The 25,970-nt window shown below is 47.0% G+C and overlaps 2 protein-coding genes across 2 annotated transcripts; one reads left to right on the top strand and one right to left on the bottom strand.

The window, feature by feature from the left end:
* Nucleotides 1-33: 33 nt before the first annotated feature.
* On the top strand, nucleotides 34-15,570 carry AURKA (aurora kinase A). Its single transcript, XM_081150320.1, has 9 exons — nucleotides 34-120; nucleotides 2,835-2,881; nucleotides 3,686-3,959; nucleotides 5,391-5,445; nucleotides 6,480-6,671; nucleotides 7,568-7,706; nucleotides 11,789-11,937; nucleotides 14,614-14,788; nucleotides 14,930-15,570. The coding sequence occupies exons 2-9, from the start codon at nucleotides 2,840-2,842 to the stop codon at nucleotides 15,113-15,115; spliced, it is 1,212 nt and encodes a 403-aa protein (XP_081006446.1). The 5' UTR covers nucleotides 34-120; nucleotides 2,835-2,839; the 3' UTR covers nucleotides 15,116-15,570.
* Nucleotides 15,571-17,725: 2,155 nt separating this feature from the next.
* On the bottom strand, nucleotides 17,726-25,593 carry FAM210B (family with sequence similarity 210 member B). The gene is made up of 3 exons (XM_081150321.1): nucleotides 25,345-25,593; nucleotides 19,998-20,164; nucleotides 17,726-19,787 (listed from the first exon to the last, which is right to left on the bottom strand). The coding sequence occupies exons 1-3, from the start codon at nucleotides 25,519-25,521 to the stop codon at nucleotides 19,571-19,573; spliced, it is 561 nt and encodes a 186-aa protein (XP_081006447.1). The 5' UTR covers nucleotides 25,522-25,593; the 3' UTR covers nucleotides 17,726-19,570.
* Nucleotides 25,594-25,970: the final 377 nt, after the last annotated feature.

Consider the following 25,970-nt stretch of genomic DNA (forward strand, 5'->3'; position numbering starts at 1 on the left):
CCCCGGCCAATCAGCTTTCGGACTAAAGAGTTTAACTCCTATTTAAAATGACTCTTTGAATCTCAACGGCTCGGCTCTCCGGAGGACTCGGCGGCCTTGGGTCGGAGGCCAGAGCCACAGGTGCCCAGGCCTTGGGGCAGCGAGGGCGAGGGCGGGGAGCCTGGGTGGCCTTTGAGCGGGCGGCGGGGCCGGTGGGAGGGCAGCGGGCGGCGGGGCCGCAGGGCTCGGGAGGGAAGGGTCATGGCGAGAAGGCGTCCTTCTGCCCGTGACCTTCTCTGTCCTCCCCCTGGCGCCCTCCCCGCTCTGTCCCCCTCCCCGTCGTCTGTCCCCCGCTTCCCGGGCGCCCTCCCGTCTGCTCCTGGGTACCAAGGCGCCCGGCCGCTTGGTGTGTGTGAAGCACCGGAGCGGACGGGCCTGTGGCACTGGGGCGCTTTTCCGATGCGATTCTCGTTTTCGGTGAGCGCCTGGGTGAGAAAGCACCGAAGGGCTTGGCAGACGACGAACTAGCCGGAGAACCTCCAGAAGTGATGAGTGTTACGAAAGAAGTAAAACAGTAGCGCGTGTGGTTTCCCGCGGGAGTAGAATAGCCGGGAAAGGCCCTTGCCCTGGGAGGCTGGGTGGGTGGGTGGGTGAATAAACGATCACCGCCTCGGAGAGGCCTTCCTGGGCTAGTGCTTTTCAAGCCGCAGACGACCCGTGTCGGGATTCGGGGGGTCCTCGTTAAGCATACAGGCCCCCCTGATGAGTCGGAAGCGCTGGGACACCGGGCTCAGGTGTCTCTTTTTATCGAGCTCTGCAGGTGACTCCGATGTTTCACTACCTGGTGGTGTAGACCGGCGCATGCTAGTCATCTGGGGGTGCTGTGAAAATGCAGCGTCCCATGTGTTAGGCCTGGCGTTGGGCCTGGAAGTCTGTTTCTAACTGTCCTTGTGCTGTGGGTGTAGCTGCTGCCCAGGACATCGCACGTCTCCTTCACTTTCCTTGTTTGAATTAAACTCTTTTCAGCTACATACTCATTTCATTTTCCCTCCACTCTCCTTTTTTGTGTGCAGGTGATATTAGTAGATTCCGTGAAGGAAGGTAAGGAAAAGTCTAAACCCAGTGTTAATAGCGCTGACAGCAGGGCTCCTGGTTTGAGCTGCGGGGTCTCGGGAAGGCCGCCGGGTCAGTGACTCCTGCGCTGGCTGTAGACCCGAATCTCCCGAGGAGCAGTCTTCCTGGAGCCTTCTCCAGAATTGCTGGATCAGAATCTCATTCCATTCTGCTTATTATTAATCTTCCTGGGGAGGAAAAGTATATTAAATGGGAGCAAATGTCTAGTTTCTGTTGAAGACTGTTGAATAAGTGTCCTTTGGCCTATGAGATCTCATCAGTCTGCTGCTTTATAACTGTAAGGGAAAGTGAAGAGAACCTGTGAGAAAGTAATGTTTGCGAAACACAAGCATATGTTGCCGGCTCTTTTGTCTGTTGTTCTTACTAACTTACTGTTTACTCGGGGACTCTAGGCCCTTTAGCGACCCCAGCCTCAAGGCGGAGTGATTTGCATATTCGTGAACCGGCTGTGGAAGCGTGGGGGTGGGGAGTGCTTTCTGATCGGATTCTGGAGTTCAGAGAGCACGGGGTAGGAAAATACTGAAAGCTTTCTGCTTTCTTGTTTATGTCTTACTTTATAGGTGGGCGCTTGACTCACAGAATGGTTTTGCTAAGTGTTATAAACTGTTTTTATGATTAATTGGCTCTGTTAATGGATTTATTCCCCAAATGATCAACATACTGTATGCCGGGCATGTTTTGGGGGAGACCTTGAACAAAATGGGACTAAGCCCTTGCTCTCATGGAGCTTACTTTTTTTTTTTTGGAAATACTGAGCAGGTAGCTGGATATCTGAGTCTGGGGAGACAGACAGTAAACAAGTACAAGTAATGTTGTGTAAGATGTTAAGTAAGGGCTATGAAAAAAAGTAAAGGAGAGATGGTCTGAAAAGGAGACCTCTGACCAGAGACTGAATGAAATGAAGGAGCAAGCCACACTTCTGTTCAGGGGAAGACCTTCATAGGTGGAGGGAGCAGGAGTTACAAAGGCCCTGTGGCAGGGACTTCAGGAAAGAAAGGAGCTCTGTATGGCTGGTGTGCAGTACACAAGAAGAGCTATGGTTAGAGAGGTGGTCGTGGTCCATAATCTGGGACTTCACAGGCCTACGTCTAAGCTAAGTGAAGAAAGGAATGGGAAATGAGTGAGTGAGCTTGTCATGCTGCCTAGAACTCGGATAAGCTGGAAGTGGAGAACTGACCTGTGGGTTTGGACAGTAGGAGTCAGTTATGAGGTGGACTAAGGGGAGTGGGCTTAGGGAGGGTGAGAGTAGTAGTAGGTAGTAGAGATGACCAGTGTGGACAACTGTTCCAGAGCTTTGCTGTTGAAAGGGGAGGTGAGAGATGCGGTCATAGCTTGAGGTCAGTTAGGGTGTAAGGAGTACTTTTTTTTTTTAAAGGAGGCAGGTATGGAAGCGGCTTGAACACTGATGGAGGGGTCCATTTGAGAAGAGATGATAGAGCAGAGGGACGAGTCAGTTCAGAAGTGAAGTTGGGTACTGGGGGGGGGGGGTTGGCCACAGGAGGGAACACAGTGTCGTGTACCAGGGAAGAGGTGGACTTATGGGAAAAGGCCCATCCTGACCATTACGTCACATGAAAAAACAATGCTCCCTTGTCAGCTTCACTTGAACAAAGAAAATACGTGAAATACTGTGTCGTGTTGAGTCTAGGACCCCAATCTAGCATAACTATACTTTGTAGCATGTGGGGTTGTATAAAGTAAAGGTTCTTTTTTCTTTTCAGGCATCATGGACAAATCTAAAGAAAACTGCCTTTCGGGCCCAGTTAAGGTAAACTGAATAATCTGTGATCTCAGTAATGTTTATAAAACCCAGATGGAGATCGGTCTCTTATCTGGAATTCTTCTCATCTTCACTTTGGATTTGTAATTGTAGGTCACTTTTCTCAGCATTCAGGAACATGTGTTGATTCTCTCACTGCATCTTTTTTGTTCTACTTTGTCTTATATTTAGCTTTTCAAGTCTGTATCCTTCATTGTATGCAGCATAATATACACAAAAGATGCCTAATACTGGCCTGAACTTGCTTGCCAGAAATTACTTTGCCATAGTTTGTTTTGGGCTCAATTCGGGGAGAGGTAAGTTCAGAGGAATGTCAGGCACATGTTAGCGAACGTTTCCTGGGACTCCACTTTGAGCTGGATTCTGGATCAGATGTATTTTTTTCATTTTTTTTCTAAACATGTATTGTCAAAGAAGTGTCCGTGCGATTGGGATTTTGGTATAAAGTTTCTGTATTGCAGCTTTTTGCTAAACGATAATTCCCAAGTCATTAAATTCTTAGAAAGTGTTTGTCTCTCTTTTTAAATGGAAGTTGAGTTAATGAACATTGGTTTATGGGAGCATGGTTGTTAGGTTGGGCATTAGGGAGGGGGTAGGAAGTATTATTCAGGTGTTCCTTTCAGCTATATACTAACCATATCCTTCGGAAGTCCTGATTAAGATAGCTTTCCCCTTCCATCTGTTATCAGTGGCATTCATTATTTTGTTATACTAGAAAACAAATTCTCAGGATATTCAGCTTTTGTTTATGAAGACCTTAAGGCTTCTTTTATTTTCCCCTTCTAACCATAGATGACAATTACACCTGGTGATGGACCAAAACGTGTCCCGGTGACGCAACAATTTCCTTCTCAGCATCCGCTATCTGCAAACAGTGGCCAGGCTCAGCGGGTCTTGTGCCCTTCCAATTCCTCTCAGCGAGTTCCTTCACAAAGGCTTGTCTCCAGCCATAAACCGGCTCTGAATCCAAAGCAGAAGCAATTGCAGGCCACCAGTGGCCCTCGCCCTGTCTCTAGGCCACTGAGTAATGCGCAAAAGAGTGAGCAGCCCCAGCCGCCAACCTCGGGTAAGTCAGCCTCCTGGGACTCATTGGGTAGCCATGCTTTTTAGGTGCTTTAAAAAAAAGGCAAGTGTATATAGACTTGTGTTCTGCATTGTTTGGAGCCCCAGCTCTTATATCATTTCAATTGAGTTTGGGGAGACAATTTGATACCAAGTTGAAGTAACTGTCTCCTGTGGGCCAGCCATATGGGAAGAATACAGACCTGATTCCTACCCTCATGGTATGTACATTTGAGGAATCAAAAAGTTCCAGGGTTCGTAGCATGGAGGAAATCAGGAGAAAGTGCATGGGCTGAGGCAGGCTCGGCTGAGGACCCCGTGGGCACTGTCAGCCGTGCTGAGGGGTGGGGCTTCATCTCGTGTGCATTGGGAAGTTGCTGAAAGGGTTATGAGCAGAGGAAGGACTGTCGTGCCTTGTAGAGAGCTTCGTCTGGAGGTGTGGAATGAATCAGAGTGGTTACGCTGGACCAGGTACCAGCTGGGAGGGAGGCCTGACTGGGTGGGCCGGGTAGATATTAACAGTCACTGTTTACCCTCTGTTGAGTGCCCACACAGTAGGCTCTGAGATGAGTGCTTTCTCCTTCCACCTTGTCTCTTTCAATCCTCATAACCACTCTATGAAGGTAGAGTCATTAACTTAGTTTTACAGAGGAGGAAGCTGAGACACAGAAACATTAACTTATCCAAAGACAGTCAGGATGGAGAGGTTCAGGCTGGATAGAAACTGGGCAATAAACTGGATGTGGACATGGCGGTTATATTAATGGCATTAACTGAGATGGTGAACCATGGAAGGAAAAAAACCAGCTGGGCCCTGCATTCGATGTCTTAGCAGACCATGCTGTGCTGCTGCTAGAGTTTAAAAGTGCCAAGAAAGGCAAGAGGCAATGTCCCATACAGTCTCTGGCTGATGAAATAACAACGTTAGCACCCTGTGTACCATTGGTTTGTCGTACATCTTGCTGAATTGGCAGCTTCTAGTTCTATGTTTCCCCCTGACAAGGAGTATGGTGGAGGGAAGGTGTTGGCTTAGGTTTGGGTGCACACTGTTGATCACATTTGTATGTAGCACGTGGACAGTTGGCTGGCCCACCTCTGGGGAAGATGACCAGGTGGGCCCTTGTCATGGATGGGAAGACAGTTCTGCCCTAGAAGCTCTTCATTTGGAAATAGTCTCGAGCCTTTGCATTATTGGAAGGCCTGACTGTACCTGTCTGCTCATCCTTCGTCTGGGAACCTGTAGGTTTCACAGGGTGGCAGTCAGCTTACATTGCGTCATCTTTTTTTCTATAAAGAAAACCAAAACTGGCCAGATCTCTCATTCTGACATATCATTAATGTTTTGGTGACCATTCTTGGATTCATTTCTATTCTCAGGTTTTTAATTTATTCCACATAGTTATTCTAAATCAGGTTTTTAAACTATTCTGTGCAGGAAATGATTCTGAAAAGGAAGTGGCATCAAAACAGAAAAATGAAGAATCGAAAAAGTAAGTTCTGTCTTATTTACAAAGCTCTGCTATTGCTCTATTAGAGCATACCACTCAGCTGCGAATTTAATTTTGGGAACTCTTTAAAAAGTAAAGAGGTCTTTATATTTTCACTTTGAAAATATAAATATTTCCAAGTTTTTAATCTTTATTTAAAAAAAGGGATTTTAATGATAGCTTTTACTTAGGAACTGAAATTTTCCTTTGTTTTTCAACTTTAGAAAAAACTTGTGTGAATGTTACAGAAATGTATAAAATAAAAGGTTCTGCTTTTAAAAGTAACCAATGCGTGTGGTTTGTGTATGCTTCTGTATGTTTTTCTGTTTATATACAGAGGTGAGAGTTTGTTTAAAAAATGAGGTCATAATGCATACCTGTATATACATACATGAGAGTATGAGTATTTGGACAGCATTAATAGAATTACTGTATTCTTTATAACAAAGCTTGGCTATGATGTCTTCCCCAGATAGTTTCTAAAGGCCTGCTGTCAATCACTGAACTGTCTAGACTCTAGAATGTGGAGGAGCTGGGAATCAACCCACACTTTTTTGCTTTAGCTGCCTAGTGGAGACTTTCTGAGAATCTAATGGTCCTCCCCCTATCTGCTCTGTGGGATCCATCCCGCTTGCTTTACCAGCATGGTTCTCCACCCCCGAGAGTGTTAGCCTCTCCCCGAGGGTTGAGGAGAGGAGGCTGTGGCTAGTTTTCAAGCTGCCCATGGATGGCTCTGAGGCATTCTTCCCTGTCCATTTACATGCCTCATCCTTCTATGATCTTCCATGTTGCTAGTAGGTCTCTATGCCTCAGGACACTGCATTGGGGGTTTCAGCACTAAAAGTCCACATTTTTCCTTGTCACTGACTCACAGCCAGTGGCAGACAGGTGGGGTGGGTGGGTTAATGCCTTTGGTGACTCATTAATTGTGGTATTGGCTTGGTTCTGGGCAGAGGGTACATTCTGAATGCAGTAAATGTAAAATTATTTATAGGGTGTGTCTACTACTCATTAAAATGGTCAATTTTTTTTCCTAGAAGGCAATGGGCTTTGGAAGATTTTGAAATTGGTCGCCCTCTGGGGAAAGGGAAGTTTGGAAACGTTTACTTGGCGAGAGAAAAACAAAGCAAGTTCATCCTGGCTCTGAAAGTCTTATTCAAAGCTCAGCTGGAGAAAGCTGGAGTGGAGCATCAGCTGAGACGAGAAGTAGAAATACAGTCCCACCTCAGGTGAGTGCTTAGGGATCTTCCAAAGGGTGGTACACAGAGCTTCAAGTGATCAGGATGAAGGACTGGAAACTGCTTCTTGGGAGGCCCTCCTGCCTCACAGTCCTGCAGAAGGTGATGGATGGAATGTGTCATTTTTCAGAGATTTTTCTAGACTTACGTGCTGCGAGCCTGAAAAATATCTCAAAGGTTTATGTTAATGGAGTGATTTATAGGAGCAGATATTTTGGGTGGATTATAAGGGTAATAATACCTCTTACTCTGAGTTGTGAGCAGAGGTTGCAGGCAGCCCAGCCCGCAGGTGGACTTTGGCTAGTGGGTCTGTTTTTTGCTTTCAGTATTTTTTTAAACTTGAATCGGTTGCTAATACTTAAAAATCTGTCTGTGTCATACCTGCATCCCTACTTGGCAGCACCTGGCTGGGGTTGAGAAGGGCTGATGGCTTAGACGGACTGTGCTCTCAGCTGCCCGGAGACCTGAGGAACACACATCTGCCAGTCTTAAAGACCGTTTTAAGTTCTGTCTCATAGCATTCGGTGTCCAGCTGCTCTGCAAATGCCATGTCTCTTTCTTTTAATTTGCAGGGAATTAATATTTAGCTGACTTTTTCCCCCTAAGAATAAAGATGGCCTGAAGGAAGGAAATAAGTTTTAGATAAACCTGACATCCACGAATACCTTGAAATGCATGTAAACCGATATGTGTATTTTTCTTAGGGTGGATGTGTAGTTTCAGATTCTCAAGCTGAGGGGTGGCAGAGGACGGGGGCGGGGGGGGGGGCGCCCTGTGGTCAGAGCCGTTCTCAACCCTGGCCTCACAGGAAGGGTTTGTGTGGTGTTGAGCACATGCTCTTTTACCTGCTTTAAAACCAGGTGTTGAGTGTCCATCCTTTGTTGCAGGCATCCAAACATTCTCAGGCTTTATGGTTATTTCCACGATGCCACTAGAGTGTACCTAATTCTAGAATACGCGCCTCTTGGAGCTGTCTATAGAGAACTTCAGAAGCTGTCCAGGTTTGATGAGCAGAGAACTGCTACTGTAAGTGTTCATTTATTGTCCAGACCAGTTCCACGTCCTCTGCCTGTCCTGCATGCCGTGTGCCTTTCATTACAGTAGAGTGGGTTTTTTTTTTAATGCAATGATAGCTTAATAGGATTGAATATTTGAAGTGGAAAAGTCAGTCATTGTACCATATATACAATTAAAATCAGGTACCAGGTAGAACATTGTGGCTGGTTTGTTTTCAAAGCTGTTTTTCTGTGGAAATGTATATAAAAAGCTGTCCCTTTTTTTTTTAATGAACTATTTTAGAATAGGTTTAGATATACAGAATAATTGTGAAGATAGTACAGACCTGTTTTCTCCTATTAATACACAATTTCTCCTATTAATATCTTACATTAGTGTGATACATAACTAATAAAGAAATATTGATACATAACTGTTAACTGAAGTTCATACTTCATTCATATTTCTAGTTTTTCTTATGGTTAGACTAGGTTGATGGGTTTTTGAGAGGAAGATCACAGAGGTAAAACGCATTCTCATGTCAAGGTTACACACTGACTTAGCCCTGTGGGTGCTGGCCTTGATCACCTGGCTGAGGTCGTGTTTGTCACCTCTCTCCCCTATAGAGTTCCTCTTTCTCCCTTTCCATACTGTGCTCCTTCCAAGGAAGGTACTATGTAGAGCCGCACTTAGGAGTGGGGGTTATTGTTATACTCCTATGGGGCAGATATCTACATAAATTACTTGGCATTTTTCTCCTTATGTATTTACTCAGTCATTTGTTAATATGGCCTCATCAGTATTTTATACTTTGAGTTACAGTCCAATACTACTTTATTTTGTTGCTCAGATTGTTCCAGCTTTGTCCACTGGGAGCTCTTTCACATGGTTCCTATGTTTTTTGACATCCCCCATCATTGTGGGTGTGTGGTTTTTTTAAAATACGGGAGGAAGGGAGAGGGATAGAGAGAAACATTGATGAGAGAGGAATGTTATCGATTGGCTGCCTTCTGCACGTCCCCTACTGGGAGTCCAAAACCCGGGCATGTGCCCTGACTGGGAATTGAACTGGTGACCTCCTGGTTAATGGGTCGATGCTCAACCACTGAGCCACACTGGCTGGCGTGGTATTTTTATTTTATTTTAAGCTTTCTGACACTACAAGATGCTCTAGCCTCATGTTGCATATTTCCTGTCCCAGTCCTAGAATCACCATTTCTCCCAAGACCTCCGGTTTTTTTTATTGGAAGGTGTTATTAGAAACCATGATCTGGGTGCTGGGTGTGCTCATTGCTATTGGGTGTCATTACTTCTAGGCTGTCAGCTGACAGAGCAAGGACATGTGTGTAATCTGTGTATATACATGTACCCGTCGGTATTTCTGTATTTACCCACCTGTATCGGTATTAAGCAGAGCGCAAGTCCATTGCCGTGGGGATCACTCTGTCCTCGCTTTGCTGTAACCTCCCACATGAGCACTGGGAAACCTGGGTCCCACCATCTGCTATCCATTTGTTTAGTTACTCGGTGCTGTGTACATGGGTGGTGGTATCTGAATGGTTAACCAGCCACCCTGTGGGAAGCAATTAGTGTGCATTTAATTCATCTGTATCTTTTCAGGGGCTATCGCTCATTTCTTTCTATTGATGACTAATATTTCATTGTATGGATGTACCTCAGTTTATCCCTTCATCTATTGAAAGGCATCTTGGTTGCTTCCAGGTTTTTGGTGATTATGAATAAAGCTAATATTTGCATGTGGGTTTTTTAGGGATGTAAGTTTTCACATCCGCTGGGTAAATACCTAGGGGTGCAGTTGTTAGCTTGTGTGGTGAGAGTATGCTCAGTTCTGTAGGAAACTGTTAAACTGTCTTCCAAAGTGGCTGCACCCTCTTTGTGTTCCCACCAATGAATGAGTCCCTGTTGCGCCTCAGCCTCACCAGCAGTGGGTATTGTGAGTTTTTTTGATTTTAGTCATTCTGATAGGTGTATAATGGTATGTCATTGTTTTAATTTGCTATTCTCTAATGCCATATGATGTTGAGAATTATTTCATGTGCTTATTTGCCATCTCTGACGTCTTTGAGGTGTCAGTTCAGATCTTTTGCTCATTTTTAAATTGTTTTTTTGGTTATCTTAATTGTTGAGTTTTAAGTTTTCTTGTATATTTTGGATACAAGTCCTTTATCACATAGGTGTTTTACAGACGTTTTCTCCCAATCCGTGGCTTGCCTTTTCATTTTCTTATTTGTGTTTTTTTGCAGGGTAGAAGTTTTTAATCCTAAAGTCCAACATATCAGGTTTTTGTTTTGGGGTGGTGTCCCCTGCCCCCCCATGGACTGTGCTTTTATTTGAGTGAAATTTTGTGTTTGAAGAAGTTGAGTCTTAATTTGGGCTGTTTTTTATTGAATCAGCAGATGATGGGCCTGGTGGTTACTTTGTTTTGTCTGTTTCTTGGTGGAGCTCTGTGGGTACCGTGTACACTAATTTTCTTTTTGGCATTGATTTAAATGACATTAAATTCATCTTGTTTTACTTGTACCATCTGAAATCCCATCTGAAATCCCAAGCACTGTTGGTGAGTGATCCTCTGGTCTTTTTTTTTTTTTTTTTTTAAATATGTTTTTATTGATTTCAGAGAGAGGAAGGGGTGGGAGTGAGAGAAACAATGATGAGAGAATCATTGATCAGCTGCCTCCTGCACGCCCCCTACTGGGGATCGAGCCTGCAACCTGGGCACATGGCCTGACCGGGAATCGAGCTGTGACCTCCTGGTTCATCGGTTGAAGCTCAACCACTGAGCCACACAGGCCAGGCAACGTTCTGGTCTTGTCTCTGCAATGAGAACATGCTATTTTAATCTTAAATGATTGCTCTTCAGATAAGTAGAAATAGATCTGTTTTATCTGCTCTTAAAATGTTAGCTAACTGAGTTAGTTTTTTAGTTAATTAGAAATTCATACTTATACCGCTCAGTTTTGTTCACTCCAGATGGAGTTCATTTTGGTGTGAGCAGATAGCTATTTGAGAGAAATGGAAGACTGGTTCTTCCTACGATTCTGTGGTCGCACACCTGTTCTCCTTTTCTGATGAACTCAGATGTTAGGGGACATTACATGGACCACAGTGCATGTGGGAGGTGTGGACTAGGTTGTGCCACAGAGCTCTGCTTGAGCAGGAAAACCCACTGCCCTCTGGAATTCTAATGTAGAAGAGTTTCTGTCTTCACTTTCAGTTTATTAGGGTCTAAATTTTGGTCTGGCTTTTGGCTGAAGCAAATGAAAAATGTCTTTTCTGACAATGACATTGGTTTGGTTTCTACCCATTTGTTCAGCAAACCTTTATGGTGTAGAATAGTGTTCAATCCTGTTTAGCAATTGCTTTTGGAAAACAAAGCCTTCTCAAATTTTAGCCAGAGCTAAATATATTATTTCAATAACAATTCTTATCTATATGTTAAAGCAAATTCTGGACTTGCTAAGTTTTTCTTTAGTTGAGATGGGAGCAAAACTAACAAAAGGACTGACTGGCTTGTGTACTCAAGCGGACTAATGAATTAGTTTACCCTGAATTTAACATGTCAGTACATCTGCGTCTAGTTTCTGTTTATTGTTCAGGATTATTTCCCCCGATGTTCTTAGTGTAAATGTGCAGCTTCAAACTAATCCTTTTGTTGTACATTGATCTTGGTTTAAAAAAAATGGGAATGAACTGTACTTGATTTTTTTGGTCTGTTTTTAAAAAATTGTTTATATCTGACTCCCTCATTTGTACTGGTTGTTCAGTACTGTCTTAATTGCTGGGCCATAAATTGTGATGTGGGGTGTAGTTATAGCCCATCACTGTTTTTCCTGTCTTTCGATGTTACATCTGCTATGCTAGCAAATAAATAACCGCGCACCGAGGAACTCGTATTTCATGCTGAACACTAATTTGTTTCAGTTGTGTTTTTTTTTTTTGAGTTATCAATTGGTTCTAGCTTTTGCTTTAAAAACCTACAAAACGTTTTTATGTTAAACAAGTCTGTGTTGGGTTTTCTTTCAGAAGAGATGTCTAAAATTAACTTGTTATATAAAATCTAAAACACCGATTTTTAATATTTTTTTTGATAGTATATCACAGAATTGGCAAATGCCCTGTCATATTGCCACTCAAAGAGAGTTATTCATAGAGACATTAAGCCAGAGAATCTGCTCCTTGGACCAGCTGGAGAGCTTAAGATTGCAGATTTTGGGTGGTCTGTACACGCCCCATCCTCCAGGTATGTAACTTTAGAGGTGGGGCTTGTTGGGGTTAGCAAAAGCCCCAGTGGCTAATAATGAGCTAAATAGTTAAGTACCTAAGCATAAGTGTGCTGAACTGGGGCAGGTAACTGACACAATACTTTGTAGTAATTTAGGGCCTGAGAATAAAATAGTGTCTTCAAAGACATTTTTATTCTGCAACCACTTGGACTATTTGTTGTGTCCTAGGCCTGGGGCTAAGGATGTTTAATGTCCTTAGAGGCTAATGAATGGGATAGGTAAGTAAACAAATATGACAGAGGAGAGGTACAGGATGTAGAGGGAAGTAACGCCTGACATAATGGTGGGTGGAGGCAAGTTCTAGGGGCAGCCCTTGCGAAGGTCTAGAGCCGAGGTCACAGCTCTGCGGGAACTCCAACAACCACGTGGGTTTGGAGGGAACTTTCCGGGTGGTGGTTAAAAGTTGCTCTTTGGTCTGCTGTCATCAACAGAATAGTCCTTTCTTATCCCCTCTTAAAGCTAAAGCAGAGAGTTCAATCTAAGTAAACAATTTAAATCTTAAGTTAACTTTGCAAATGAGCTAAAATATTCTCCATTGTTTTAAATTTAATTTGGGTTTAAATAAGCTTTTGAAACCACATGTGTAGAGCATTTAAAAGCATACATTTACTAATAGAAGTTTGTCCACTTTGGGGTAGAGCTTAAAAAATTAAAGGTAGATTACTTTAAAAAATCTAGTTTATAAAGAAATTGTATAGCCTAAATAGGTGCCATGAGGTGGGGTGAGCTTTGTTTTTGTTACCCACCAGTTGTAATTGTTTCTAGGCTTTGTGGCATCACAGGGCTAAAACTGTACCTTAACTGTCCAATGGTGTCATTGTGGTAGGAAAAATAACTGATAACTTACCCTTTTCTGGAAAGGACATTGATGTAAATGTTGATGGTCACTTCACCCTACTTCTCAAACGTTAATAACCGTAAGGGCTCCCAGGTCGTTGGTGCTGTCTCCCTCATCTCAGTGGTGGTGGAGAGGGGTTAGCTGTCGGGAGATCTGGCTCCTTAATCCCCAGTCACCGTTCATGTGAGCACTTGTGTGCTTGCTGGGCTCTAGGCATGACCCAGCATAAGCTTTTTGATGGCAAATAATAATTAATATAAAGCAACCAAAGCCTGCATGGTCTTTGCTCCAGGTTTGTCTGCCACCACCAGCTTATCTTCAGCCTTTGGAAACTCACTCAAACATAAAGAGACGCTGAATTGGTCCAAGTTGATTGCTCACCTGACTGACCAGAGCCTACATTCAACAGTTACCATTTTGCCATATGGGCTCTCTACTTTTTTTGGTGAACCTTCCAAACTAAGTTGCATACATCATGATGCTTTGTCCTTGGAGCACTTCAGCGTGCGTTTTCTAAAAATAAGGACATTGTCCTGTCTAATCCCAACCATCATCACTCTTAAAATTAGTAACTGTGGTGATAGCTAATATTTAGTCAATGTTCAGATTTTTCCAATTGTCTATAAAACTTTACAGCTGTTTTCTCTCTTTTTTTTAAGTCCTCAGCCAAGGATAGATCTATATCTATATCTATATATCTATATATCTATATATAATTTAAATGTCTTGATTGACTACACAGAGAGAGAGAGACAAACATCAATGATGAGTCATCAATTGGCTGCCTCCTGCATGCCCTCTACTGGGGATAGAGCCCGAAACCCAGGCATGTGCCCTGACTGGGATCAAATGCTGATCTCCTGGATCCTAGGTTGATGCTGAACCACTGAGCCATGCTGGCTGGGTTCAAGGATATTTTTTTCTCCATTGCTTTTTAGAGAGAGTAGAAGGGGGTGGAGGGTGGGGAGAGAAAAACATAGATGTGAGAGAGACACATTGACTGGTTGCTTGGGGATTGAACCTGCAACCCAGGTACGTGACCTTGACCGGGAATCAAACCCAAGACCCTTCGGTTTGTGGGCCAATGCTCTAACCACTGAACAATACCGGCCAGGGCTACAGCTGTTCTTTTGAATCAGAATCTAACCAAGGTCCATGAATTGTACTTGGTTGTGTCTCTTTGGTCTAAACTTAGACCAGTTGCCCCACAATTTAAAGTGGATTTTTCTGATTGTGGTGTCACTTAGCTTTGTCCATCCTCTGTATTTGCTGAAAACTGGAAATTGGGCCAAAGGGCCTGAAGAATATTTTTGGCAAGAATATTTCATAGGCCACCCCCCAGTGTTAGTTTCTCTTGTACCAGCGATGTATCAGAAGGGAGCACGTGCTTTCAGAGTGGGACAGTTTAGTTTCTTTTACTGTCACCCGGCTCTTAAGCTTCTTAGCATATCTGTCATGTAAAAAATATAGAATGCTAAATTTTATTCACAGAGAACTTTGCATGGCTGCCTTTATATAGCAGTGATACTTTAAATTTTTATTTTACATCATTTAAGGAGTTTCTGGAGTTGGAACAGATTTGGGATGTGGCTTGCTTGTGAGCTGTGTGATCTCGCACAGCTCCCTCAGTCTGTTTCCTGTCTAAAAATGGGGATTTGTAATAGCACCTGTCTCATAGCACAGGATCTGGCCTGGGAAGAGCACTCGGTTGATGTTAGTGTAGTTGTTGATGATTTGTAGCAGCTGTTATGATCACAGAAACCAGTGCGCCAACCTGCACCTCCGTCGTTTCCAGGAGAACCACCCTCTGTGGCACCCTGGACTACCTGCCCCCTGAGATGATCGAGGGCCGCATGCATGATGAGAAGGTGGATCTCTGGAGTCTTGGAGTCCTTTGCTATGAATTTTTAGTTGGGAAGCCTCCTTTTGAGGCAAGCACATACCAAGAGACCTACAAAAGAATATCGCGGGTAAGACACAACCGGAAGGGACCCATCCCCTGTGTTAGAATCCTTTCTGTCTTTATCAGCCTTCCCTTTAGGCTATGATCTGAGTATCGGTACTGTTCTCTCTAAACCACATTTTGTGATCACCTGTCACTTATACTCTAGGTTGAATTCACATTCCCCAGCTTTGTACCAGAGGGAGCCAGGGACCTCATTTCAAGACTGTTGATGCATAACCCCCACCAAAGGCTGACCCTGAGAGAAGTACTGGAGCACCCCTGGATCATAGCAAATTCCTCAAAACCATTAAGTAGCCAAAAAACCAAAGAACCAACCAGCAAGCAATCTTAAGACTCTTGTAGGGGGAGGACCCCATGAGCCAAGGCTGCTGTGTCCATCGGTCAGAAACACACCCCTAACATGATCTTATTGCCAACTGCCTGCTTGCAATCTGCAGTGCTAGGAAAATACACAGAAAGTTCCACTTCAAGAAACGTGACACTCTGAAGCGCAAGTAGCCACGAGAATCGTGCTAACTTCACTGGTTTCATCACCCAGAGGCAAGTTCAGGTGCAGCCGCCTCGCAATCTGTCTGGACTAAGGCGTCCTTGTGGAAGGTGAACTCGGAGTTAGTTATGGGCAGAGTGGCCCCTCTGCCCTGACCCAGTCAGTTCAGGAGCTGTGCAATAACCTCCCAAGTACCTGAGTGTGTGTGTAACTTACTGGGTGGCCACACCTGATAAAGTTGTCAGAATGAGTATGTGATTCTTTTAAATGTTAAAATAAAGAGATGTGCATAGACTTCGTCCCTTCCAGAATGCGCTGTCTCCGTCAAGCCTGTTATCTAGTCCTCCTTGACCACTGTCTCGTGTCTGAGACTAAAACAGGAACACGCGCTCCTCCTCCATCGCAGGACTTGCTCGGAATACAGCCGAGATGTGTTTCAGCCAGTTCTAAGTGTTGAGGGCTCTTACAAATGTTTTTGATGGTTTATATATTGTTATAAATACACTAAGACATATACAAAATGGTTACTCTTTTTGAAGTCCTCCTGTATAACTTTGAAATTAGAGTGTGTCTCCCAGGAGTTCACAGTGCACTCTGCGCAGTGCTGGGCTAGGCCTGGGACTGGGTGGGAAGGCAGAAGGGCCCGTGCAGGGCTGTCAGGTCGAGGTTCTGGAACTGGCCTGGCCTGTGAACACCCCTCCATCCATTCTCTCACCCACCCTGCAGTGGTTGGGGACACAGCTTGGGAGGATGGCCACTGACCATGGGCAGATTGTGACAGGGCAGGTAGGAGTTGGGAGAGGTGTCCAGATGAAGTGGCATCTGAGGCTTGAAGGGCAAGGGAGGGTTTAAAGGTTGGAGGCTGCCCTGGCTGTGGGGCTCAGTTGGTTGGGCCACATGTTCCAAAAGATTGCTGGTTCGATTCCCGGTCAGGACATATACCCTGGTTGCGGGCTCGATTCCTGGTAGGGGGTGTGCAGGAGGCAGCTGATTGATGTTTCCCTCTTATATCTGTTTTTCTCCCTGACTTGCTAAAAATAAATTTTAAAAACCTTAAAAAAAAAAAAAAGTTGGAAGCTGGTGTGGTGAGAAGTCCCTGCTGCTGAGGGGGGGACAGTGGGAAACATGGCGTAGAAGTGGGGAGCTGTGGCTGTGTGACCACATGGCAGACGGTGTGCCCTCCCTCCATCCTGCTAACTGTCCCATGTGCCCATGAAGTGTTAGTTCCTTTTCTAGGCAATGCACATTCAGTACAGTGCTCAATGCCAGCCCAGCTCACGGAGCTGGACTCTTCAGTGGGTCCCCATCCTGGGGACTCGACTGCTGAGTTACTCAGCAGAAGTCCACAGAAGGGCATGCTCCTGGGATGGCGCAGGCGCTGAGCTGAGGGCTCTTTGGGAGTTCCCCGCAGCTGCAGGGGGTCAGGACATAAAGGGTCATCCACATCCCCAGCTGCCTGCCCCTGGGCTCTGACCCTGGTCTCGGCAGGATGTCAGAGCCCCATACATGGGGTGAGCTGGTTCTTTGCAACCTGACTTTCCAAGTGTGATCTGTCTGGATTCTCTGGTGGAGGAATGTTCCCTTAACCAAACCCCTCATTCCTCCCCGGACCAGGGATTTGGGTGTGACCAGTGTTCACTGTGGCTTATGAAAGTAGAAGCCCTTCAACACAGTAGAGGCTTCTTTCCAAGCTCCCCGTCACCTGGCTCCATGGCATACCTTGGGGGGCTAACTTCTATTACACTGGAGCTACAGCACATGTGTAAACTTGAAACATAAATGCAAAACATCGTTCGAGTACATGGTAACTCCACCTCTCACTGTCGGCCTGGAAATGAGCAGATGCCATGAAGAGCAGGGCTGCCCTGTTACTGGTCTCATTCAATGCCTCCTGATGTGTAAAGTTACGTATCTGTTTCTAGCTGCCAACATCAACTGCTCATCAACCAAAGATCGTGAACTTGACAGTGACGAAGGAAAAGGTGAAGTGTTGAACTTGCTGAGATCTAGTAGAGAAAATATGCTTTCATGGCCAACTTTCAATGCAAGAGACTGAACACCAGAAATCCTAAATATAAGGAAGCGGCCAACACCCACTTCCAGGTCAGCGCTGATGTAGTCACGGCAACTTCAAAACAGAGTAAAACCAATGTCCAGTTAGCCTTGAGCTGACCCCACTTTCATCTTTCCAAAGTAATATTTCATGCACCCTCCACCCCAGCTGTAGTTAATGACTAACTTCACCTGTGATAGTAGCTGAACTTCTGTTGTCCCCCCAAACGATCCCACACAGCAGAGGAAACTGCTCGTAGCGGCGCACGGTACTGCTGCAGGATCGGCGTCGAGGATGGCTTACCAGGAGAGCAATCAGTTTCGTAAACCTGACAAAAATGTTTCTCACGGAACTTAAGCTACTCATTTTGTCAGGAAAAAAAAAATGAGGCGAATGAGGGCTTTACATTTTTAAAATAGACCATCCGTTTTATTCCTAGTTGCATAAAAACAGTGTAAACATAAGCAGTTTGTACATCTTGCTGGTGAACTGATATAATTAATGATCCTTTGATTTCCTGACTCTCCAGTTCTGCTGCTGTTTGACCACTGGCCAAAGGAAAGGAGTGGAGTACAGGCTTAGAAGAGACGCTATGGCTGTTTGATGCGATAATTCATTTTATTGCCTGCCCTTTCAGTCCACTCCCATCACTCCAAACAGAGTCAAAGTTTAAGATTTAAGCCCTTGCATAGGCATTACTAGGGGTCTGTTTGTTAGGGAGACTGGTATAGAAGGGGGTTAGGAGCCCGAAGCCACTGGTTTAAATGAAGAGGAGACGAGATGGAAATGCTGGTCTGGTCCACATGAGGAATGAGCTCGCACTGGAATCGGGCACCTCGCTTGGCTGTGTGGATGTCCTGGAGCTTAGGTCCCAGACAGGCAGTTCCAACTTTAAATTGGTAAAACCTTTTGGTACTGAGTTAATTGCTTTGAAAGGAAAAAAAGAAAAGAAAAAAGGAAAAGATCCACTAGAGATCTTACAAGTGGAGAATTTGTTCTATAATGATTTTTGTAAAACTTTAGTGATTGACATGGGTTACAAAAGCCAACTAGGGAACTGTCAACAGCCAGAGCATACAATCAGGACCATCAGATTATAGTTCCTTTAGTCTTCTGATTGTCCCAAATGTAATTAAACAGGAAAAAAAATTGAGAACCAGAAAGATAAACACAACTAACTCCCTTAACCAGGGCTGCAGGGCAGAACTGGTTAAGTTGGGGTCCCGAGTGCGGAGCCAGGGCTGAGTCTCACAGGAAGGGGCTCCTCCGGGACAGGCAACGGGGACAATTCCCTCCCTCCCTGGCTCCTGTTACTTCACAGTTGTCTTCCATTTATAGCAAGTGCCACTCAGAGGATGATTCAAACTCTTTTTTCACTGTCCATAAGTTTAACTCAGTTGAAAATATAAGTAGCAACACAATGTAAACACTGACGGTCTGGAATGTCTGGAGTTTGAGATACAGAGCGTTAGGCAAAGGCTGCCTCCGCTTTCCGTACATGCGGCATCCACAGTCCTGAGGACACGGGTGTCAGCAGCCAAAGGGACGCCATGACTACCGGACAAGCTTCCACACTTTGCCTAAGCAGAGACAAATGACCCTGACCTACTTTCACGAAATTTGAGAAAAACCACCTGAGGTAGGCCCCCGCATGTCCGGATTTGAAGGGGTCTGGGGACAAAGGAAACACCAGAAATACTTGCTTTTCTTCTCCCCCGAGCAAGTGTAATGAAGGTGAAGGTGTCGGTGCTCATTTAGGTCCTGATTACATATTGTTAAGCCTTCAGTTCTGCTTCATTAGCTGCAGTACTGGCAGCTGTTCTGCAGAATACTGCATATTAAACCGAGGCAGCCCGACAACAAATATTGGAGGAAAGGGAATTTTAAAATTAGCCTAATGAATCGTTGCTCTTTAAGAACTTGAACAAAGATGAACCCCTGGGGTTTTTGCAGGAAAACCCTCACCAACAACCTTCCAGAGAAACATTTCGTAAGCTAACAGTTTACGATGGCATTTCAGATAATGTATACAAGCCCTATGATGAACAGCACTAACAAAATTTATAAAGCAAAACAATTACAATGATTCAGACACCTGAATTTTGCTGGCAAAAGTAAAACAAACATGAGAACATAAAAAGTAGCCCCTGACACCCCCCAAAACAAAAACAAACCCCCACCACCCTAAAACCAACCCAAACTGTGATTTAAAAGCAGTGGGTTTCCAAGCCCACAGCTGACGTTCATCAGGACTTGGCAGCTGGAGGTTTAAAAAATCCCACTTTCCGAAAATATCTGACAATCAAGGGCACAGAAACCAAAGTAATGCTGATTCTGACGGGTGCAAACAGCTTGTGGATGGTGTAGGCCACCACAAAGGTGCTAGTGCCCGCGGCCACTTTTGACTGTACCAGTGACTCTTTAAATCCAAGCTTAAGCAGGATGGCAGACATGTCCACGCCACTGGAGGGGAAAGAGGCAGAAACAAAATGAAACAATTATTACAGTAAGGCGTTGCATTAAGGCATCGACTTGGCTCTGAGATTTACTTTATTTTTAAAAACGCGACGGCAGTAGCTAGGTGAATAAAAAGCCTTAGGACAGTAAGTTCTTATTCCCATAAAACCTCCCATGACAGTTAAGACAGACGCTTGCTGCTGTCAACGATCTTACCTGGAAACAACCGTGTAAAACATGCCCAGGGAGACCAGCGAGATTCCGATGTGCACTGACACGCCCACGGCTCCGTATTCTTGAAAAACTTTCTTCAGCTGCTGTGACTTGCTCAGCTTTTTCTCCTCCGTGTCGCCGCCTGTTGCTGCGGCGGTCCTGCCAGGGTCCTGTGCACAGACCAAAGGAGGGGAGACCCTCAGGTCAGGAGCAGGGATGTCGGTCAGCACCAGCTTTCACACGCAGTGTGCTCTTTCCTACCCACCGGGAACTCAGCTGCCCTCTTCTTACTTAGAGAGCTGAGGCTGCTGGATGCCCACTTAGCCACCAAGTACGATGAAAGGCTGGGTACTAGGTATAGTGGGTAAAATGAGGGCCCCACAGATGTCCAAGTCCTAGTCCCCAGAACCTGTGACTGTCACCTTGCATGGCAAAAGGATTTTGCAGATGTGATTAAGTTAAGGATCTTGAGGTGGGCAGGTCATCCTGGATTTTCTGGGTGGGACCCGTGTAATCACAAGAGTCCTTATAAGTGAAGAGAGGGAGGCGGGAGGGTCTGAGGAGCCGATGTGAGGACAGCAGCAGAGCCAGGGACTGTAAGGTTCTCCGCGGCTGGTTCTGATGACAGGCCAGGGCCTGGAGCCAGAGCCAAGGACTCCTGGTGCCTCTGGAAGCTCGAGAGACGGGAAGTGACTCCCCCAGAGCCACCAGGAGCAACCAGCCCAGGCCACACCCTGACTTTGACCCCGTGGGACCCAGTTTAGGGTGCTGACCTCGAGAACTGCAGAGTAATAAATGTGTGTTGTTTTAAGCCACCAGGTTTGTGGATATGATAGTAAAAGGAACTAACGCCTCAGGGTCATTCACTTGGGGACAATGATGACACTAAATGGAGCACTTTCTCTGGGCCAGGCAGCTCAAACGTGCCTCTGTCCATCCGCTATCTACTTTCACCCTCCCAACCTGGGGGTGGATACTATTGCTCTTGCCTTCTTTCCAGAGAAGCAACACAGGCTCAGATAGGCCGAAGACCCTGTCCAAAGTCACAGGCTGGAACTCAGGTCGCTGGAGTCCACAGCCTGAGCATACGACAGCCATGCTGGCTGCTCCAAAACAGGCACTGTGAGTGCCACATACAATGGAGCAGAAGGACATATGTTTGATTCCAGAATCAAGGTTTATCCCTGGGATCCACATAGATGAAGGAAGGGCCAATTCCCAGGCCATAGGTACACTGGCTGGGATTTGTACAGACACAGTTCAGTGCACGTGGCATCTGCTAATATTTATGAGGACTAAGGGGTCTGGAATGTTGGGGAGAAACAAAAAAACCAACAAACCAACAGGGTTGGATTAAACAACAAAGACCAAAACTCCTTCCCAATATGGAATGTGCCTTTTTTGTTGGAAGATTTCTTGAACTCTGAGGACAGACCTCAGAGCTCTTCTCGGCAGACAGTATCTGGGTCGTTCTAGCTATGGCCTTCGCAGAAGCCCAGGCACCTTCCTCGTATTTTTAGAGCCACACTTCAAAGGCAAGAGGGACGAGTGTGACAGCCCAGATCCCCAAGAGGTAGGGGCAGCATTGAACACAGCAGAGGCCCCCAAACTCAAGCAGGTGTGCCCACCAGGGCCGCAGGGGCCCGAGCCCTGCCCCAGCCGCTCCAGGAGAGGAGGGCTCTGACCTCTGTGGGAGGCCCCAGGTGGGCCAGGTGCTGCTGGTCTGTCCAGAATCTTCCTTGAGTTTTAATCACACACAACAGCTACTCGTTTGCCCCCCGTCTCCCAAAAGCCTGCACAAAACTCAGATTTATGAATTAAAAGAGTCTTGTCTTTACTCCTAATTGAAAAAGCATCTCCTTTGTTCCCAAACTGTAGTTGGAACTGAAAAAAGACAACAAAAAAATCCCATAACACCCAGAAGCTTCGGCCTTGGACTGCAATTTCAGTTTCATTAAAGGCTATTTGAGTCCCTGGGAACTGAGTGTTAAGGTCATGGGGTGGGGGTGGGGATGAACAATATTTCATCACTGCCCTTAGCTGTGACTTGTGCGTGTTTTTTCAGACTTAAAACGAACACTGAAAAGGGGCAGGGCTAGTGAAATCCAGTATGGGGCGATGGAGTCCCAGAGACTGAATTCTACAGGCAGGAGAGCGGAGCATTTTTGAAAAGGTTCTAGGAAAACCACCAGCATCCTTGGGACCCTGGTGGAGCCCGGCACTGGGAGTAGCACTTCATAATGATCCTCAAATCCTGTCCTGTGGCCACCCTGTGGCTCCCTTTGACAGGACACTAAGGTGCAGGGGAGGCGATGAGCTGGCTGGCAGCCCTGGACTGGTTACCGCGCTGGTCACCACCCGGCCATATTGCCTCTAAGCTCATCAGCAGACTCCCCATCATGTCCTGAGAGTGGCACAGTCCTAAAAGAAGACATTTCTGGGACCTGCAGGCTCGGAGGGGAGAAGGAAAGCTGCAACCAGTCTGCTTTTGGTTGGCCAGCAAATGGGACTCCCCTGTCCTTGAAGCCTTTGACGGTGTCTGTTGCCCACCAGCCGACCAGCTGCTTCTCTGATAACCGCGCTGCAGATGGGAGAACTGCCAGACGCTGAGCCTGATAGGACGGATCACCCACAACCTGCAGCTGCAAGTGCCAAACGACCTTCTGACTGAGGCTGGTGACAGCCGGGAGCCCCTCCATTCCCCACCCTTGACACTTGGCCCAACCAAGCCTCACGATGCCCGCCTGTCTGCTCACCAGGACAGAGCGTAGCCGTCTCTGTGGAGGGCCCTGTTCTTTACAACCTCTATTGTGGCAAAAGGCCAACACAGAGACATGACAAGGAGCCAGGCTTCCAGCTACAGAATAGCCAGCATCTGCTGCAAGGCAGTGGGGGGGACAAGATCCAGACACAGGGATAGTTTCCTGTTTGCTGGCATTACAGCTAGTCTTGAACTTCCCTGAGCCAGAATCTGACCTGGACAATTTTCTGCCTTTTATCTGGGCAGAAGGAAACATCTTTAACATTGTGAGCCATGCATTTTTCTTCCTAACCCTGGAGGAGACTAAAAACGCTAAAATAAAGGATTTTATGAAGAGGTGACTTGCAAGGAATGGAAACTTTTCAGACACTCATTTCTTCCTGAAATATTACCTCATTTAGGCACTGGCCAGGATGCATACAGCGTTATACATCCCCAGAGTCTGTACTTAGACAAAGTGCTTTCATATGTTTATTTGTGTGTGTGTGTGTGTGATGCCTCCTCCAATATTCGTAAAAGTATAAAAGGCTGTATTAGAAGGAGCAGGAAGGTTTGAAGAATGAACCCAAGATCTTGCTCACAAGTTGCTTACATTGTTTGGGGTGACACCTGTTTTCACTCATTTGATAAATAATATTCCTAATAAGCACTATATTGTCTTTACTTTGTACCAGTTCTGAGTAACTTGAAAATATTAATTCATATCATCCTCGCAACAACCGTGTGAGATAGGCACTACTGTCATCCCCATTTAACAGAAGAGGATCCTGGGTGCTCAGAGAGGTTGAGTAACTTCGAGGCTCACACAGGCATTACCTGTGAAAGCTGGGACCCAAACCCGAGTCTGGTTCTAAGGCTTTCTTTGCTCTTAACAACTATGCTAGGTTCCTCACTTACTCATGAGAGTCTGCTCTGTGCGAGGCACTGCTCTGAGTGTGGGAGATACAGCAATGAACGCACCAGACAAAACCTCACCCTCAGGGAGCCTATGGTCTAGTGGGAGGGGAGAGACAATAAACAGAAAAGGAAACTGTCAGGGCTGCTAGATGTGACAAGTGCTATGGAGGACACCAAGGACGAGAGGCAGACAGGTAGAATGTACCAGATGCCAGGTACATTACCTTGTTTTCCACTCACGCTGTATGAAATGTGAATTGATATCCCATTTTACAGATGAAGCAACTGAGACAAAGAAGTGAGAGAAAATTTGATCAAGGCCACAGAGCTAGTGAGTAGAGACAGGAATACAGGGAGTCTGAGACCACACTCATCAGCACTGTGTACCCCCCCCCCCCCCCCCCCCCCAGTCTCAGGGCCTAGACTGGAGATGGGCTGATGTGGCTGCCCGGACAGACAAGCAAGTCAGGAGAGCATTCCAGATGACGAATGCAGAAAAGATCCACACTCCTGGGGCTGAGAGGGGCCAATGGAGGCACCCAAGGCATCACCGGGGGCCAGGGAAGGCTTCCTGGAGGAAGGGCTGAGCCATGAAGAATCACCTGGAGGCAGCTGGGTGTGGAGGGTGCCAGACCCCTGAGGATCCCCAAACTGGGCTCAGGATTCAGAGACAAGATCTACTGCCTGTCTGATGGGGTAGCAGAAGGCAGGGAAGGAAGTTTCTCTAGCTATAAGGGAGGCAAGGTAAGGACATGGGCCAAATCCCCACGGAACATTTGTTCAGGAAGCGCTGGCTAAATGAGCATTGTGCTCAGGCCTGCATCGGCTCATAGAATTGTCCCTTAAGCTCTTGTTGGGGTGTGCTATTTTTAGCCCTCTGAAAGATCAGCCCACAGGCTCAGAGGTCTTCAGCCTTGGGGTGAGGTGGCACCACTGGTGAGTGCTGGGGCGTGATGGTACCCAGGCAAAGGGGCTGAGGGGTGCAAAGCTTGAGGCACTGGCGGGGCAGGAGGCTGGGTTCTGTGTGTCCCAACCCAACCTGTTAGTCCCATTTCTCCATTAGACTGTTTATCTTTGAGGAGACACACTTAAAGAAAAAACAACTGTAATTATATATATATAAAAGTTAAGCCAATATTACCATTCTGAATGGAAAACAGTTTTCACTTACTATACAGAAAAGGCAACCAAAACGAAATAACACTATTTCTTGCCTGAATCTTGCCTGAAGTCTGCTATTTTGTAGATAAAAAGGGAGCAGCAGCAAGTGTTGGGAGCTGTTAGACAAGCAGCACCCACGGGAGCCTTCTCCTTGGCCCAGTGAGGAGGCTCTACCGCGACTTCAAAAGGGAGTAACTCTGGCGGCCAAGTCCTCGAGGGCGTTAATGCCCAGCGCAGGCCCCTCTACCCCGTCCTCGCCGGCCGCCTGCGCCTCGGGAGCCCGGGGCGCCCCGGGCTGGAGACTGACCTTGGGCCGATCGCTACACTTCCCAGGGTCTCAGTTTCTCCGGCTGCCAGCTGAGAGGATCGCTTCCCCGGCGTGTAGAGATTTGGGGTCTGGGGTCCCTGGAGGGGCTCGGTCTCGGGCCGCTGCGCGTGCAAAGCTCTTCTTTGGGGGAAGGGGCCGGGGATCGGCGCGCCGGGGACGCGGGATCGCGGCGGCGGGGTCGGGGACGGGGGTGGCGGGCTTACCTGGCGGTCCCCGCGGGCCGCGCACAGCAGCCGGGCGTCTGGCCGCGGCCGGAGCAGCGGCAGGAACAGGGGCGGCGGGGCGCACGGGGGGGCGGCGCTCGGGAGGCCGAGGGCGCGAGGCCCGACGCGGGCGCTGCCTCTGCCCGCGGGGCCCAGCAGCACCAGCAGGCGGGCCATGGCGCGCACCCCGCGCCCGCTCGCGCGCCCAACTCCACGGGAAGCGGGCGCCGCTGGGCGGGGCCCCGCCGGAGCCGGAGCCCCGAGCGGCGGGGGCGGGGCCGGAACCACGTGCGCCCTCGGCCCCGCCCCGCCCCCCGGAGCCCGGAGCCCGGAGCCCGGAGCCCGGAGCCCGGAGCCCGGAGCCCGGAGCCCGGAGCCCGGAGCCGGCGCGGGGTGGGCGGGGCCGGAGCCGCGCGCCTTTGGGGAGGTGCCTGGGCCTCGGCGCAGCCGGGACTCGGCCGCGCTGGGCGCGTTCCCCGCGTCCGAGGCCAGTCCAGCTCCAAGAGCCAGGGACTTGCCGGGAAGTGTCACGATCACGCGGGGAGCGAGAATTGTGCTCGTCTTGGGGAGACAGGCTGCCGCCGCGCTCAGTAACCGTCAGCAGGCGCCTGGCTTTGGTCCCGGCT

Source organism: Miniopterus schreibersii, assembly GCF_964146895.1.
Source record: "Miniopterus schreibersii genome assembly, chromosome: 10".
Classification (NCBI taxonomy): Eukaryota; Metazoa; Chordata; class Mammalia; order Chiroptera; family Miniopteridae; genus Miniopterus; species Miniopterus schreibersii.